The 13903-nt window shown below is 41.7% G+C and overlaps 1 protein-coding gene across 1 annotated transcript in view; it reads left to right on the top strand.

The window, feature by feature from the left end:
* The window catches only part of trdn (triadin), a 559007-nt gene that overhangs the window by 489649 nt on the left and 55455 nt on the right, over positions 1-13903 (top strand). Inside the window, exons 51-52 of the mRNA XM_072251580.1 lie at positions 9375-9419; positions 11653-11745. Of these exons, the coding sequence (XP_072107681.1) occupies positions 9375-9419; positions 11653-11745 (138 nt within the window). The remainder of the gene's footprint in view (positions 1-9374; positions 9420-11652; positions 11746-13903) is intronic.

The following is a 13903-nucleotide window of genomic DNA, read 5'->3' on the forward strand; positions in this document are numbered from 1 at the left end:
AAAGAGTGCACCAACGGGTCACCCAGTGGTCTAGTATACCATATATAAGAGTGTAAATACATATAAAATTTCAGCAAAGTACAGGTACATAAAAAATATAGTCCAAGATCCTGAGTCCATGGATGTTGCAGCATCTGCAGTTGAGCACAATACAGCTTGTCTTCTGCCAAGTGAACCCTGGCAGCAGCACTGACTCCAACTTGGACATCGTGCCACACCTCCTCTGGTGGAGTACACCAACTCCAACGTCTGTCTTCTGGTGGCTGTAAACAGGCGACAGGCAAATCAAAAGTCTCCCCATAATGGCAGTGATGATGCTAAGGGAAAACAGAAAAGATTGCACGCCGGCTCAGGTCTATATCATAACAACCTAATTGGCTGCAATGTGCAGCAGAAAACCCATTTCTCCCATTTTTACCAGCCCTTGATGGGGGTTGCCCTATTTGGGAGTTTAGAGTAGTTGCACCATCCAAGCTGAGAGCTTACATGTCAGAGGTGCTACATACCGGTTATCTATGCTTGGTCAAAGTGACTGCATTGGCTCAAAGCTCTCTCTGGTGGCCTGTGATAGATCAGCAGATTGAGCAGCTTGTCATGCGCTGTACGAGATGCCAACATGTCCAGAAAATGCCAAGAGCAGCTCCTCTTCATCCTTGGGAGTGCCCTGCATTGCCCTGGCAGGGTATTCATGTGAATTTTGCCAGACCATTCATGGGCATAATTTTTTTTGGTAGCAGAGGGTACAGCTACAAAGTGGCCAGAAGTGTTCCCAATAGCCTCCACTTCAGTCTCACACTATGTTGAGGTGTTGAGAAGCCTCTTCTTAAGGACTGGTTTTCCAGGACACTTCTTGAACAGGAATGGAATAAGGTAACATCTGCACCCTACCACCCAGTTACAAATGACCTGATGCAAAGTTTTGTCCAGAGTCTAAGGAACACACTGCAAGCAATGTCAGCAGAACACACTACGTTGACACTGAACTAGAAGCTCACCAATTTCTTCCTTGCATATCACAGTGCAGCACACCCAACACCAACAACTGACCAGCAATGTTGTTCTTGGGTCATCAATCAAGTTCTCAGTTGGATCTCCTCAAACCCAATTTCAGAAGAAGTATGCAGGAGAAACAGTGGAGACAAACTGAAGGCTTCTCAAACACGAAGGTTCGATGTTTCACTTCTGTTATCCCCAGCTGCATATTTTTCCTTCAATTAATTTTATGTTTTGGAGTTACAAAACACAACATAAATGATATACACAAGTTTGTTGCTGGGACAATATAATGAGGGCCATTAAGTCATTTGATGAATTTACTGAGGTGTAACAGGCAGTCCATTGCAAAATCAGAACCTACTGGAAGTCCACAGAAAGTTAAGCAACAACTGAAAAGAATCTGCTTTAACATTAATGATTAATATCCTTTCATCAGAATTCAGAACAGCTTCTGGAATGAAGCATGTATAGATGCATAGATAGGAGGGAAATAGATACAGTAAATAAAATCAGCACTTTCCATTGAGATTGAGTGAGACTACAAATAGAGATGCAAACAACAGGAATTCTGCAGATGCTGGAAATTCAAGCAACACACATAAAAGTTGCTGGTGAACGCAGCAGGCCAGGCAGCATCTCTAGGAAGAGGTACAGTTGACGTTTCAGGCCGAGACCGTTTGTCAGGACTAACTGAAGGAAGAGTTAGTAAGAGATTTGAAAGGGGGAGGGGGAGATCCAAAATGATAGGAGAAGACAGGAGGAGGAGGAGGGATGGAGCCAAGAGCTGGACAGGTGATTGGCAAAGGGGATATGAGAGGATCATGGGACAGGAGGTCCAGGGAGAAAGACGGGGGTGGGGGAAACCCAGAGGATGGGCAAGGGGTATAGTCAGAGGGACAGAGGGAGAAAAAGGAGAGTGAGAGAAAGAATGTGTGTATAAAAATAAATAACGGATGGGGTACGAGGGGGAGGTGGGGCATTAGTGGAAGTTAGAGAAGTCGATGTTCATGCCATCAGGTTGGAGGCTACCCAGACGGAATATAAGGTGTTGTTCCTCCAACCTGAGTGTGGCTTCATCTTTACAGTAGAGGAGGCCGTGGATAGACATGTCAGAATGGGAATGGAATGTGGAATTAAAATGTGTGGCCACTGGGAGATCCTGCTTTCTCTGGCAGACAGAGCGTAGGTGTTCAGCAAAGCAGTCTCCCAGTCTGCGTCGGGTCTCGCCAATATATAGAAGGCTACATCGGGAGCACCGAACGCAGTATATAACCCCAGCCGACTCACAGGTGAAGTGTCGTCTCACCTGGAAGCTGGTGAACGCAGCAGGTCACGCAGCATCTCTAGGAAGAGGTACAGTCAACGTTTCAAGCCGAGACCCTTCGTCAGGACTAACTGAAGGAAGAGTTAGTAAGAGATTACTAACTCTTACTAACTCTTCCTTCAGTTAGTCCTGACGAAGGGTCTCGGCCTGAAACGTTGACTGTACCTCTTCCTAGAGATGCTACCTGGACTGCCGCGTTCACCAGCAACTTTTATGTGTACTGCTACAAATAGAGATTATAGGTTAAGGCTGAAAGGTGAAATGTTTAAGGCAACCATTGGGAGAATTTCTTCACTCTTATGGTGGTGAGAGTATAGAACGAGCTTTCAACAGAAGTGGTGGTTGCAGGTTCGATTTCAACTTTTAAGAGAAATTTGGAAGGAATGCACAATGGATGGGAAGGGTATGGAGGCCTATGGTCCCAGTGCCAGTTGACGTGACTAGGCAGGTGGACTGGAGGCACAGTTTCTATGCTGAAGTGTTCTGTGACTCTGTGTTTTAAATTGCCAGGCAAAGGGAGGGATGGAAGGGTGTGATGGGGTGAGACAAGGAAAAGCTGAAGTAAAGATGGTTGTTCTGGTTGAGAGCGGAACTGAAGGCAGGTATATTTTTGCTATCTCTCTGAGAAAGGTGTAAAGCAGATGAATGGGAATGAAGTTTGAACTGATCAAGAAAATTCTCCTGAACAGGAACTCGTGCAATCTTAGTCAATCTGATAGCCATAGTGATTAAATTCCCACTACACACCTGGAGGGAGAGATGTAAATCTATGCAATGGACCCATTGGAGTTCCACTCACGACAAGAGGGCCAGAAGATGAGCTGATTACAGTAGTTTAAATTGTTTTCATGGTACACTTCAGTATTATTTTTGGAGCAATACATTAAGAAATATTATAGCAGATTTGATGGGCCAAATAGCCTATTTCTGCCCTGATTCCTTCCTATGCTTATTGATGAACAATATGGATATCATTGGCGCAAGTCATTCAGTTGTAAGCTATAACATTTAACTAAAGTAATACTTCCAGTATCTTCTTGAAGCAGTGTATTGATCATGTGGTTTTTGGGTCATGGGTAAATTAAGCACTTGTGTTTTTGGTGGAAACCAATGGCTCTACTTACCTGTCATACCCAAGAATGAAGACTGACAATACAGGTCATTAATTGGTTTGAGCCACTTGGACTTGGAGATATTTTTAAGGAGTCAGTAATCTGAAACGTGTTTGTCATTGCCAATACCTGGACTCTGAAAACTTGCATTTGTTCCTCAGTCATTCTTCATTTACTTGTGTACAAGGAGAACAGAATGGCCCCTGTCACCACTCTGTTCTGAAATCCGAACAGAGAAAGGCATTTGTACACAGAATTGATCAGCAATTACAGATATTGACCAATTGGTATCCTTGTGTATATTCAGATTAACTGTTTGCAAGATCAATTGTCATTCACAATGCAGGAGTTAAAAGCCAATAGAAACCACAAGCTAATAGCTGATGATACTTTGAAGTATAAAGTAATTGTCCCTTAGTGTGTGTTCTTTGAATCCTTCTGTGACATTGGCTCCAATCCCCTGCTGTGCAAAGGGAGCTCTGCTCTCAAAGATCTTTCTTGCATGGGTTGACAGCACAATATCTGCTTAACCCTTGCTTTGCTGTGACTTCCACAAGTTAAGTAAAGGAGATTGCTGTGTCTGTACAACTACATATCAAATAAATAAAAGCACATACATAGGAGATGAGATCATCTGGCGTATTCACATTGCAGGGAGAGAGGGGGATTAATGCGCATACATAGACAATGGATCAATGCACATAGGTAAGTTATCAGTCCATATGTAGTGCTACGGGCAGTCATTGTGCTATAGAAAATAGATCCATACAGTACACTTCCCAACCCTTTAGATTAATGTAACATAAAAGTATATATCTAGCAAAGCATTCAACTTCCCTTTAACAACCCATATTCAAATAAACATGCTTTCACATTAACTGTCCATAATTAACTTCACTATGTTAAAGGTTCAGTCCTTTCAGGATAGCGCCTTTGGACTGTGGAGTGGCATCAGGTTCAGCAGATGTCTTGTCAAAGACAACATTGTCTGTTGCAGGCGTCACGTTGCTGTTAATGACTTCATCATCACAGAGAGGGAAGTCTGGTGGATGCAATGTGTCCACCTTGTTGGATGCAGAAGACTCAGGGGTGTTCTTTAGCTGAGCATCCAGTATCTGTTCCACATGACGTCTCCACGTCTGATTGCCAACATCCACTGTTACATCAGTGGTCCGGTTCCTGTAGCATCCTACCGGGTGTTCACTTGTCTTCTCAATAATCACGCGCTAGGACTTCCTGCCCAATCTCGAAGCTCCTTGCTGACTTACGTGGCAACTGACTGAACTGTTTATTTTGCACGTCCCTCTTAGATCTGGTTTCAGGAGGCCTATGCGAGATCTCAGACTCCTGTTCATAAACAACATTGCAGGTGTTTGATTTGTCGTCGCATGAACAGAATACTGATACACAAAAGGGAAGTTGTCCACTTTGCACTGTACAGAAATGTGCTCCTTTTCCATAGTTTTAATGGATTTATTGAAGGTTTGGACAAACCTTTCTGCTAACCCATTGCTGGGTGGTGAGGAGCTGACTTGAAATGTTTGATGCCATTTTTCTTTATGAACAGTCTGAAATCTTCCGACGTGTATTGCGGTCTGTTGTCACTCACCATTTGTTCTGGTAAGCCACTTCTGGAGAAGATAGTCCTCACAGCGGAGACAGTCTTTTCTGAGGCAGTTGACTTCATTATATGACCCCTGACCACTTTGAATGATCATCCACAGCAAACTGTAACATGGAATCCATGAATGGCCCAGCAAAGTCAATATACGCTCTTTGCCATGGTGAGGACGGCCACTCCCATGGGTGTAATGCTGCCTGTGGGGGTGCATTTTGAATGTTCTGGCATCCCAGACAGCTTTTGGCCAAGTCTTCAATCTGTCTATCTACTCCCGGCCATCACACATAGCTCTAAGCAAGACACTTCATTCTGAATGTACCCAGCTGTCTTTTATGCAGATTCTCTAACACACTGGTGCGTAATTTAGAGAGAAGCACAACATGAGATCCACACACCAGTGTTTTTTGAAGTACACACAGAAGGTCTCGTCTCACTGAAAACTCTGGAAACATAGGACTACCATGAGCTGGCCACCCTTGCATGGTGATGTCATAGACTTTTGACAATAATGGGCCATTCATTGTTTCCCTTTGTATTTCGGAACTTGTTACCAGCAACTGGTCCACCAATTCTGTGTGGAACACCTCTAATGGGTCACTGAATGAAGACTTTTCTTCTTCAGTTGCCAACAGTGGAAGGCATAACAAGCTGTCAGCATTGGCCAGTTGTCTGGTACCCTTGGACTCTATGTCATTTGAGTGGGCTTCTAGGAAAAGTGCCCAAAATTGTAACTGGTAGTAGTCATCGCTGGGATTTCCTCCCTGGGATTGAAAATGGACAGAAGTGGCTGATGGTCTGTCGGTAGAGTAAACTTTTGTCCATAGAGATAATGGTGGTACTTCTTTATTTCCCACTTTAGACTAAGGGCCTCTCGGTCGATCTGTGCGTAGTTGCTTTCTGCACTTGTTAGTATCCTGAAGCAAATACAATCAGACTTTCAGATCCATGTTTCATAATGTGTGACAAAACAGCACCAATGCCATAAAAGGACGTATTGCACGCCAGTCTGATGGGCAGAGATGGGTCATAATGGGTGAACAATTCATCTGTTGTTATTAGCTTCTCTGTTTCCTTGAGTGCTCTTTCACATCTTTCTGAACAATACCACTTTGTACCTGTCTGCAACAGTACGTTTGATGGGTGCAATATGGTAGCAATGTTTCAGAGAAACCAGAGGTAGTAGTTTACAAGGCCCAAAAATGTCCTGAGCAGTGACACATTTTCCAGCTTGGGTGCCTGCAGCACTGCTTCAATCTTCTCTTGTGACTTATGTAAGCTATGCTTGTCAATGACACATCCACAATATGAAATTTCATTCTTGAAAAACTCACATTTCTCTCTCTTTGCATACTCACTCAGCCCAGTAAGCACTTTACCAAGGTTCTGGAGGTGCTCTTCATTTTCAGTTTTACACTCAACATATTTATGTGATCCATATAATCTTGTGATCTGCTGCAGTCATGCCATGCAGTTCTAGGTATGACAGCTCACCTTTGTCAGACTCAGTGTTGTCTGATTCAGTTTCACATTTGTTTAGTTTTGTGTTTGAAACTTTTCATTCTGTATGGTTTTTCTCTTTTATTGTGCTTTTTGTCTGACTTGCACACTTTGTCTATGTGACCTTGTCTGTGACAATTTCTGCAAACTTGCTCTTTGCATCGTGGGAGGATTTTCCATATTGATAACATTTTTTTGGTTTTTTGCAGCATTCAGGGACATTTTGTGCATTTCACATTCTAACCTCTTTCTGTAGTTCTGTTCTATCCTTTGCTGCAGTCTCTAACGATATTGCAATGGTCAATGCCTGTTATAAGGTTAGGTCTCTTTCTAACTGTAGCTTTTTTTGAATGCTTTGACTATGCATGCCACATACAAGCCTATCCCTTAATGCATCAGAACATCCATCTCTGAAGTCACAGTATTGGGGAAGTTTGCACAGTTCTGCAATGAATTTAGAAAGTCTTTCATCCTTTTGTTCCTTTTGTTAAATCTAAATTTCAGCTACTACCAGTGGTTTAAGGCTCAAGTGATTTTGTAAAATAGTAACAATTCTGTTGACTGTCTTGCTTGCTGGCTTTTCAGGAGTTACTAAGTTGCATGAAAGCCTGTACATTTTAGTACCCATTAATCTAAGAAGTGTGGATACTTTCTTTTCCTCATTCACTTTGCAATACAGTTCAACTCTCTATGGAGAAGTATATTGTCCTGACGAAGGGACTTGGCCCGAAGTGTTGACTTTCGTTTCCACGGATGCTGCCCGACCTGCTGAGTTCCTCAAGCGTGTTGTGCATGTTCCATATACAATTCTCAGTCCTCATGAGCACTATCAAATTCGTCAACTTTCCCAACCAAGGCCATCATCAAGTTATTAACTTTGCAAGTTGTGCATCTTTCACTGGGTACTATGCAGTTACTCACACATCCCTTTGTTAGGATCAATGACCGCCTTCTCCATACTGTTTAACTCTTTCCTCTCCCTGTCTCTCTGCATTCCAAAGCCTGTCATTGGGGCAGTTGGTGATGTTTGCTGACATTCAGGTTCGTGCTCATCACCAATTTGTTGTGTCTGTACAACTACATATCAAATAAATAAAAGCACAAAAGTGGGAGATGAGGTTAACTGGTATATTCATGTTGCAGAGAGAGAGAGAGAGAGACAGAGAGAGGTCAATGCACATGCATAGACAACAGATCAAAGCACATAGGTAAGTTATCAGTCCATGATTAGTGTTAAGGGGAGGCATTGCTCTAAAAGAAATAGATCCATGCATTACAGAGATAACCACACTTCACACTGGAATGTGAGATCTGTGGTTAGGTGGGACTGAGAGGTACTGCAAGTCTCCCACTGGCAGTTACTGTCACACAAGGTACTGACAGTAGCATTGACAGACAGTCTATCCAACAACCTGAAGGCAGTGTCAAGATAAAAAATGGCTATTTCAGATGGAAATACACTAAAAAATGTAGCCAGTCAAAACTACCCAAAGCAAAACGTACATATTCCCAAGACCCTTGTTATTTCCAGCAACTGGTAGATGGTTATTAGTCTTAAGCACAAGGAGCGAAAAAGAACAACAAAGATGTACAAACTGTAATTAGGAATTAAGAGAAAAAAATGACATTGGAATCCAAGTGATTTCCCAGGTAATTTCTTGGTGTATGGTAACATGATTACCCATTTTCGTCTCCACTTTGAATTCAGAGTCAGAATCAGATTAATATCAACAGTATATACCGTATAATTTGTTAACTTTATGGCAGCAGTACAATGCAATACTTGTTAGATATGGAAAAAAACTGAATTACACTAAATATATATAGTTAAATACTTACATTAAGTAGTGCAAAAACAGAAACAAAAAAGTAGTGAGGTGTTGGTCACGGGTTCAATGTCCATTCTGAAATGGATGGAAGAGGGGAAGAAGCTGTTCCTGAATCACTGAGTGCGTGCTTTCAGACTTCCGTACCTCCTTCCTGATGGTGACAATGTGAAGAGGGCATGTCCTGGGTTGTGGAGTCCATACACTCAGTAGCCACTTTATTAGGAACAGGAAGTACCTAAAATTGTATTGAAACTTTAATCAAAATAAATTGTGAATGCACACAATGTACATTCTTTTTTTGGAGATGGAGCCATTCCATGTACAGTTTGCTATTTATTGCATTTGTACACTCAATAGTCACGTCTGTACAGCTGTACGTTAATGCAAATATCTAATCAGCCAATCACGTGGCAGCACTCAATGCATAAAAGCATGCAGATATGGTCGATAGTTTCAGTTGATGAACAGAGCAAATGGGGAAGAAAATTGATCTAAGTGACTTTGATGATGGAATGATTGTTGGTGCCAGATGGGTTGGTTTGAGTATTTCAGAAACTACTGATCTCCTTGGATTTTCATGCACAATCCCGAACAGAGCAAAAAAAAAAGAACACATCCAGTGAGTGACAATTCTGAGGGCAAAATTGTCTTGCTAATGAAAGAGATCAGAGGAGAATTGCTAGACTGGTTCAAATGTCAATCTGACAGAAAAACAACAGTAACTCAAATAAGCATGTGCTACAACAGTGCTGTATAGAAGAACAGCTCTGAATGCACACCATGTCAAACCTTGAAGTGGATTGGCTACAGCAGCAGCAGACTGTGAATATACACTCAGTAGACACTTTATTAGGTACCTCATGTACCTAATAAAGTGGCCATTGGATGTATATACACAAATGTATGGAGTAACCATTGAAAGAATATATCTGGTTCCTATTAATGGAGAATAATATGATGTGTATTGAACTTATTTTAAATTTCTTTGTGTTTAGAGGCAGAAATGATGAAGCATGTGAAACCAAAATCTACAGAGAAAGGTAAGGGAAAGATTTAACTAACAAGATACAGACCTATGTTTTTAGTTTCACAGCTCTCCTTTCCTCCACTGCTAAAAATACATGAGCACTTTGCGTCTCAGGAGATACATGTGTCACCATGTCTAACACTCTGTATGATAATTTGTTTCTGCGAGCAATAGAAAGAAAATTTAGATTAGACTTGTTAAGTTCATGTTTATATGTATGGAATTATCTTGAAAAAACCATTTAAGAAATGTTTGATAATAACACTCCAGGTGATATATACGTAAAACCAAGTAAGTATCAAAATTATAGGACTACCAGGTGTATCATTGCACAGATACCAATTACAATCATTCTCAATGTCATCGCCGAGAAAAAAGATGTGCCCCGTGGTATCACTACAAACCGATAGTCCTTGAACAAGAGAAGTGATTGGTATTGATGAACGAAGGTAGACATATTATATATACAAGTGGACAGGCAGCCGTCGATCCCAGGGGATCATGGGTTTGCGCCTCTGTTGTACTGTGTCCTCTCCAGGGCACAAGTATGGGTGGGAAGATTTGAAGGACCGGCTGTTGTTCATGCAGCAGGTTCCCTCTCTCCATGCCACTGATGTAGTCCAAGGGAAGGGCAGCACCAGTACAGTTTGGCACCAGTGTCGTCGCAGAGGTTACCAGAGTGAAGTTGTAAACAACATCAAACTGCCGTAGGGACCCTGGCTCCAGATTTCTTCCTTGGGGTTTACTCCCGAAGCCTTTCCCATGGGTGGGTCTGGCTGCAAGGCAGCGGAGGTTTAAAATCAGAGTTCTCCTTCTCCTGGGCAGGCTGCTGACCAAGGCTGTTGAGCCCCACCTGCCCAATATGTAGAAACATTTTAAAAAATCTATGACGCAGTTCATGATCTTAATAGAGCAACATGTTCTCAAGGAATAAAAAAAAGTGCTGAAAATCTGCAATTAATTGTGTCACTGGGAAATGCTGGTCTCCACTAATGCACTTGGCCTGGTTTCAGTATAAAGGACAAAAACTCTCAGCAGAAATGTTGTCCTAGAAACTATCAGGAAAGTCCTGAAAGTGGTGTGATTCACAGCAGCCAAATCTCTGCAACCTTCTCAAGGCTTTCTAACAATTTCTACCTGGGTATCCTTCCGCAGGCATCTGCCTATCTATTTATACTGTTGGAACCATTTAAAGGACCTTTCTAAATGAAAATACTCCATCATGTATAAGGTCTAATGCTTGCTCTATATTTATCAAAGGCAACACCCTATGTATTTCAAGTAGGCTGCGTTAAGTTAAAAAGAGCACTTCCATGTCTGCAAAAATGTCATAATGTAATTGCTACCTCGTTGTTTGGGTACTCAAGTGAACAGATTCAGAATTTATCTTCCCAGAGAATCACATAAGGTTTATTGCACAGAAAAAAAGCCATTTGCTCCATCAAGTTTGAACTGGCTCAAATGTAAGAACACCTCTGTCCTCTGTAAAATCTTTCCCCTTCAGATATTCCTCAGTTCAAGCTCCCTTCTAAGCACTGCAATTGAGTCTGGCTTCATAATTACCTCAGCAGTGCATTCTAGACTCTACCCACATGCTATGCAAAAAACAAACATATTCTTGTCAGTTACTTTTTATTATCCACCTCCTGTCTTTGACCCTTCTTCTTATGGGAACAGTTTCTCTACACAGTTCCCTTGTTGTCTCTCTGTTAGAAGCCCCCCTTTGTTCTATGAAGAACAACTCCAGTTTCACCAGCCTATCCGTAGAATGAAAATCCTTTGTCTCTGAAATGGCTTCAGTAAGTCCTTTCTATAGCCTCTATAATGCCTTTTCATCTCTCCTGAGTGTTGCATCCAGAAATGGACATTATACTAGTTGTGGGTAAAGCAATATTTTATAAAGGTTCAAGTGCCATCCTCCTCCATCTTGTCTCCATATATTTCTGCTAAAAAGCCCAAGATCCCGCATGCTTTTATTAATAACTCCCTTAACCCACCCTGCAGCCTTCTTTTTATTTTGCACTAATAATCTTTGTACTTGCTCTGGTTTTAAATGAGGTCATTCTAATTTGTATTACCCCTTCACATTCTTCCTACCAATGTTTCATGCTTTGAATTACTTTTTTTTGAATCACTAGTATTACTTGTACTTCTGTTCTGTGCATCCAAGTTATTAATAAATCAGTGGTCCCAGTATTGATACCCGATCCTCCTCTGAACACATCTTGTTGCGCATCGTGTTGCAGCCTGCTTCAGCCACCCAGGAGCGAAGGCGTCAGAGGCGGTGCGAAGTCCGACAAACGAATCTTACTGCGATCGCGAGGCCCTGTTTGACATTGGTAATGTAGAATGCTGCGAGTCCAGTTTGCTGGTTCATTGACAGGACTGATGGCGGGGGAGCTGTGCTGCCTTGGTTGTCATGCCGACCAGGCCCTCATTCCTCAGGGTTGCCTGTTGCAGCCACTGGGCACTGGCTGTGTGCCACTAGGTTCTGGACAGGGGTGAGGGGATGGCCCTGCCCAGCAACGCTGCCCTCTAGTGTTTGCTTGGTAGATGGCAAGCTGGATTACCTTCACCTGCAGCTGCACTTGTGCGAAACGAGGAACTGCTGCAGGCTTGTTCTTGTGCAAAGGAGACTCCAGAACAACACCCATGCATCAGCAATCTACAGGCCATGACACTCAGGGACTTGGACTCTGTTATTATTTTTTTTAGTTGATTTTGTAACTGTATATTTTTCTGCTATTGTATTTATATGTGTTATATATGCTGCATGCTGTGTGACTATTGGTACTGTGTCCATGATAAACTCTGTTTTGTTGTATTGTATTCATGATTATGGTGGAATGAGAATTCACCTGGAAACTTGAACATGAACTTGATTTTCAGTTTCCCAGTTATCCAGCATCCCCAATATGCAGATCCCTCACAATCAGAACCATCACCTCTGTAAATTCCACTCTGTTTCCTTCAGAAAGCTAGGATGTCGCCCATCTGAACTGGGTGCTTATCCACGAACAGACCTGGGCTTGATTGCAAAAAAAAAACACGCTTGAAAATTTAAAGTTGACCTTTCCTCCAGTCTGCGTGGGATAAGCCAAATGAAAACAAAAGTTCTGATTATATCTGAGCCCAGGGCTAATTTTTTTGGCAGTAGCAGTATGCATGACATTCTGCAGAGTAAAGAGCAATTATGACTCTCCAGGCAAAAGAGATGCTTATTGTCTGTGACAATTTCTATCATCAATGGTGTTTCAGTTTTACTGTATATTAAAGGAACAGATACAAGAATAACTCGCTCTATGATTATAGTTTTGGTTATTATTTTACATACCGCATTTAACATTGATGCATTAACAGGCTTCTTCACTGGAATATTTGGAGATGTTCAACCCTATAACTTGGCTTGGACTTTCCATCAAAAATGTGAGATCACTGCATTCTACATAACATCCAACCATAACTCATCATCCTCCTCAATCCTTCTACTGCATTGGAATTGATGTGTTTCTTGTCTAAGGTCCACAGTTGGATAAGCAAATATTTCCTCACATTTGGAAAACTGAAAACATGGGCTTTCATCCCCACAATAACTCCTGTTCTCTTAGTTCTGGTTCCTTCAAACTCTTTGCCATTTACTGAACTTGAATTAGATTATTCAAACTGATAGCACCATATAGAATGCCTACCTGAGTTTGGAATCCATTTCCATCCCAAGCCATTGACATCAAATCCAACCTCAACTCGTCCTCATTCATCTCCTGGTGAAATGTTCATCCATGCCATTTTGGTGTTCAACTTCAAGCAATACAATTCATTTCCCACTCTACAGCCAAATAATCAAAAACATTTCAGCCTATGCCCTAACTTGCATTATTGAGCTCTTCCATCATCACCATGCTTGCTTACCTACACCAGTTTGGAAATTTTCTTGTTAGAGATACAACATGGTAGCAGGTCCTTCTGGCCCTACAAGCTCACACTACCCAATTACACCATGTAACTAATTAATCTACTAACCCATGTGTCTTTGGAATATGGGAGGAAACCCACATGGTCATGGGGAGAACATTCAAACTCCTTACAGACAGTGGCAGGAACTCAATCCAGTTCACTGGCACTATAAAGCGATGCACTAATAGGTATGCTAATGTTCTGCCCTTTTAAAATTCCATTCTTTAATTTTAAAAAATCTCTTCATGGATTCATCCTTCCCAATCTCTGTAACCTCAAATAACTATCTTAAAAATGTAAAATGATGACTGTAACAGAAACAGAACTGTTGTAAAAAAAAAATTTGACACTTTACCTAGTTGGACATCTATGTGACTCCTGATTCTTAAAAATGACCCAACAAAACCCTCTATTGTCACAACCTTATTCACTTCCTTGAAGCACAACTAGAAATAGTCAATATGCTGTAGTCAATAACCAGCTACGACCTGATCCAGAAACCTGAATTAAAAATACATCACGGTGTGAAGATACGTTTCTACC

The sequence above is a fragment of the Mobula birostris genome, chromosome 2 (genome assembly GCF_030028105.1).
Source record: "Mobula birostris isolate sMobBir1 chromosome 2, sMobBir1.hap1, whole genome shotgun sequence".
Taxonomy (NCBI): domain Eukaryota; kingdom Metazoa; phylum Chordata; class Chondrichthyes; order Myliobatiformes; family Myliobatidae; genus Mobula; species Mobula birostris.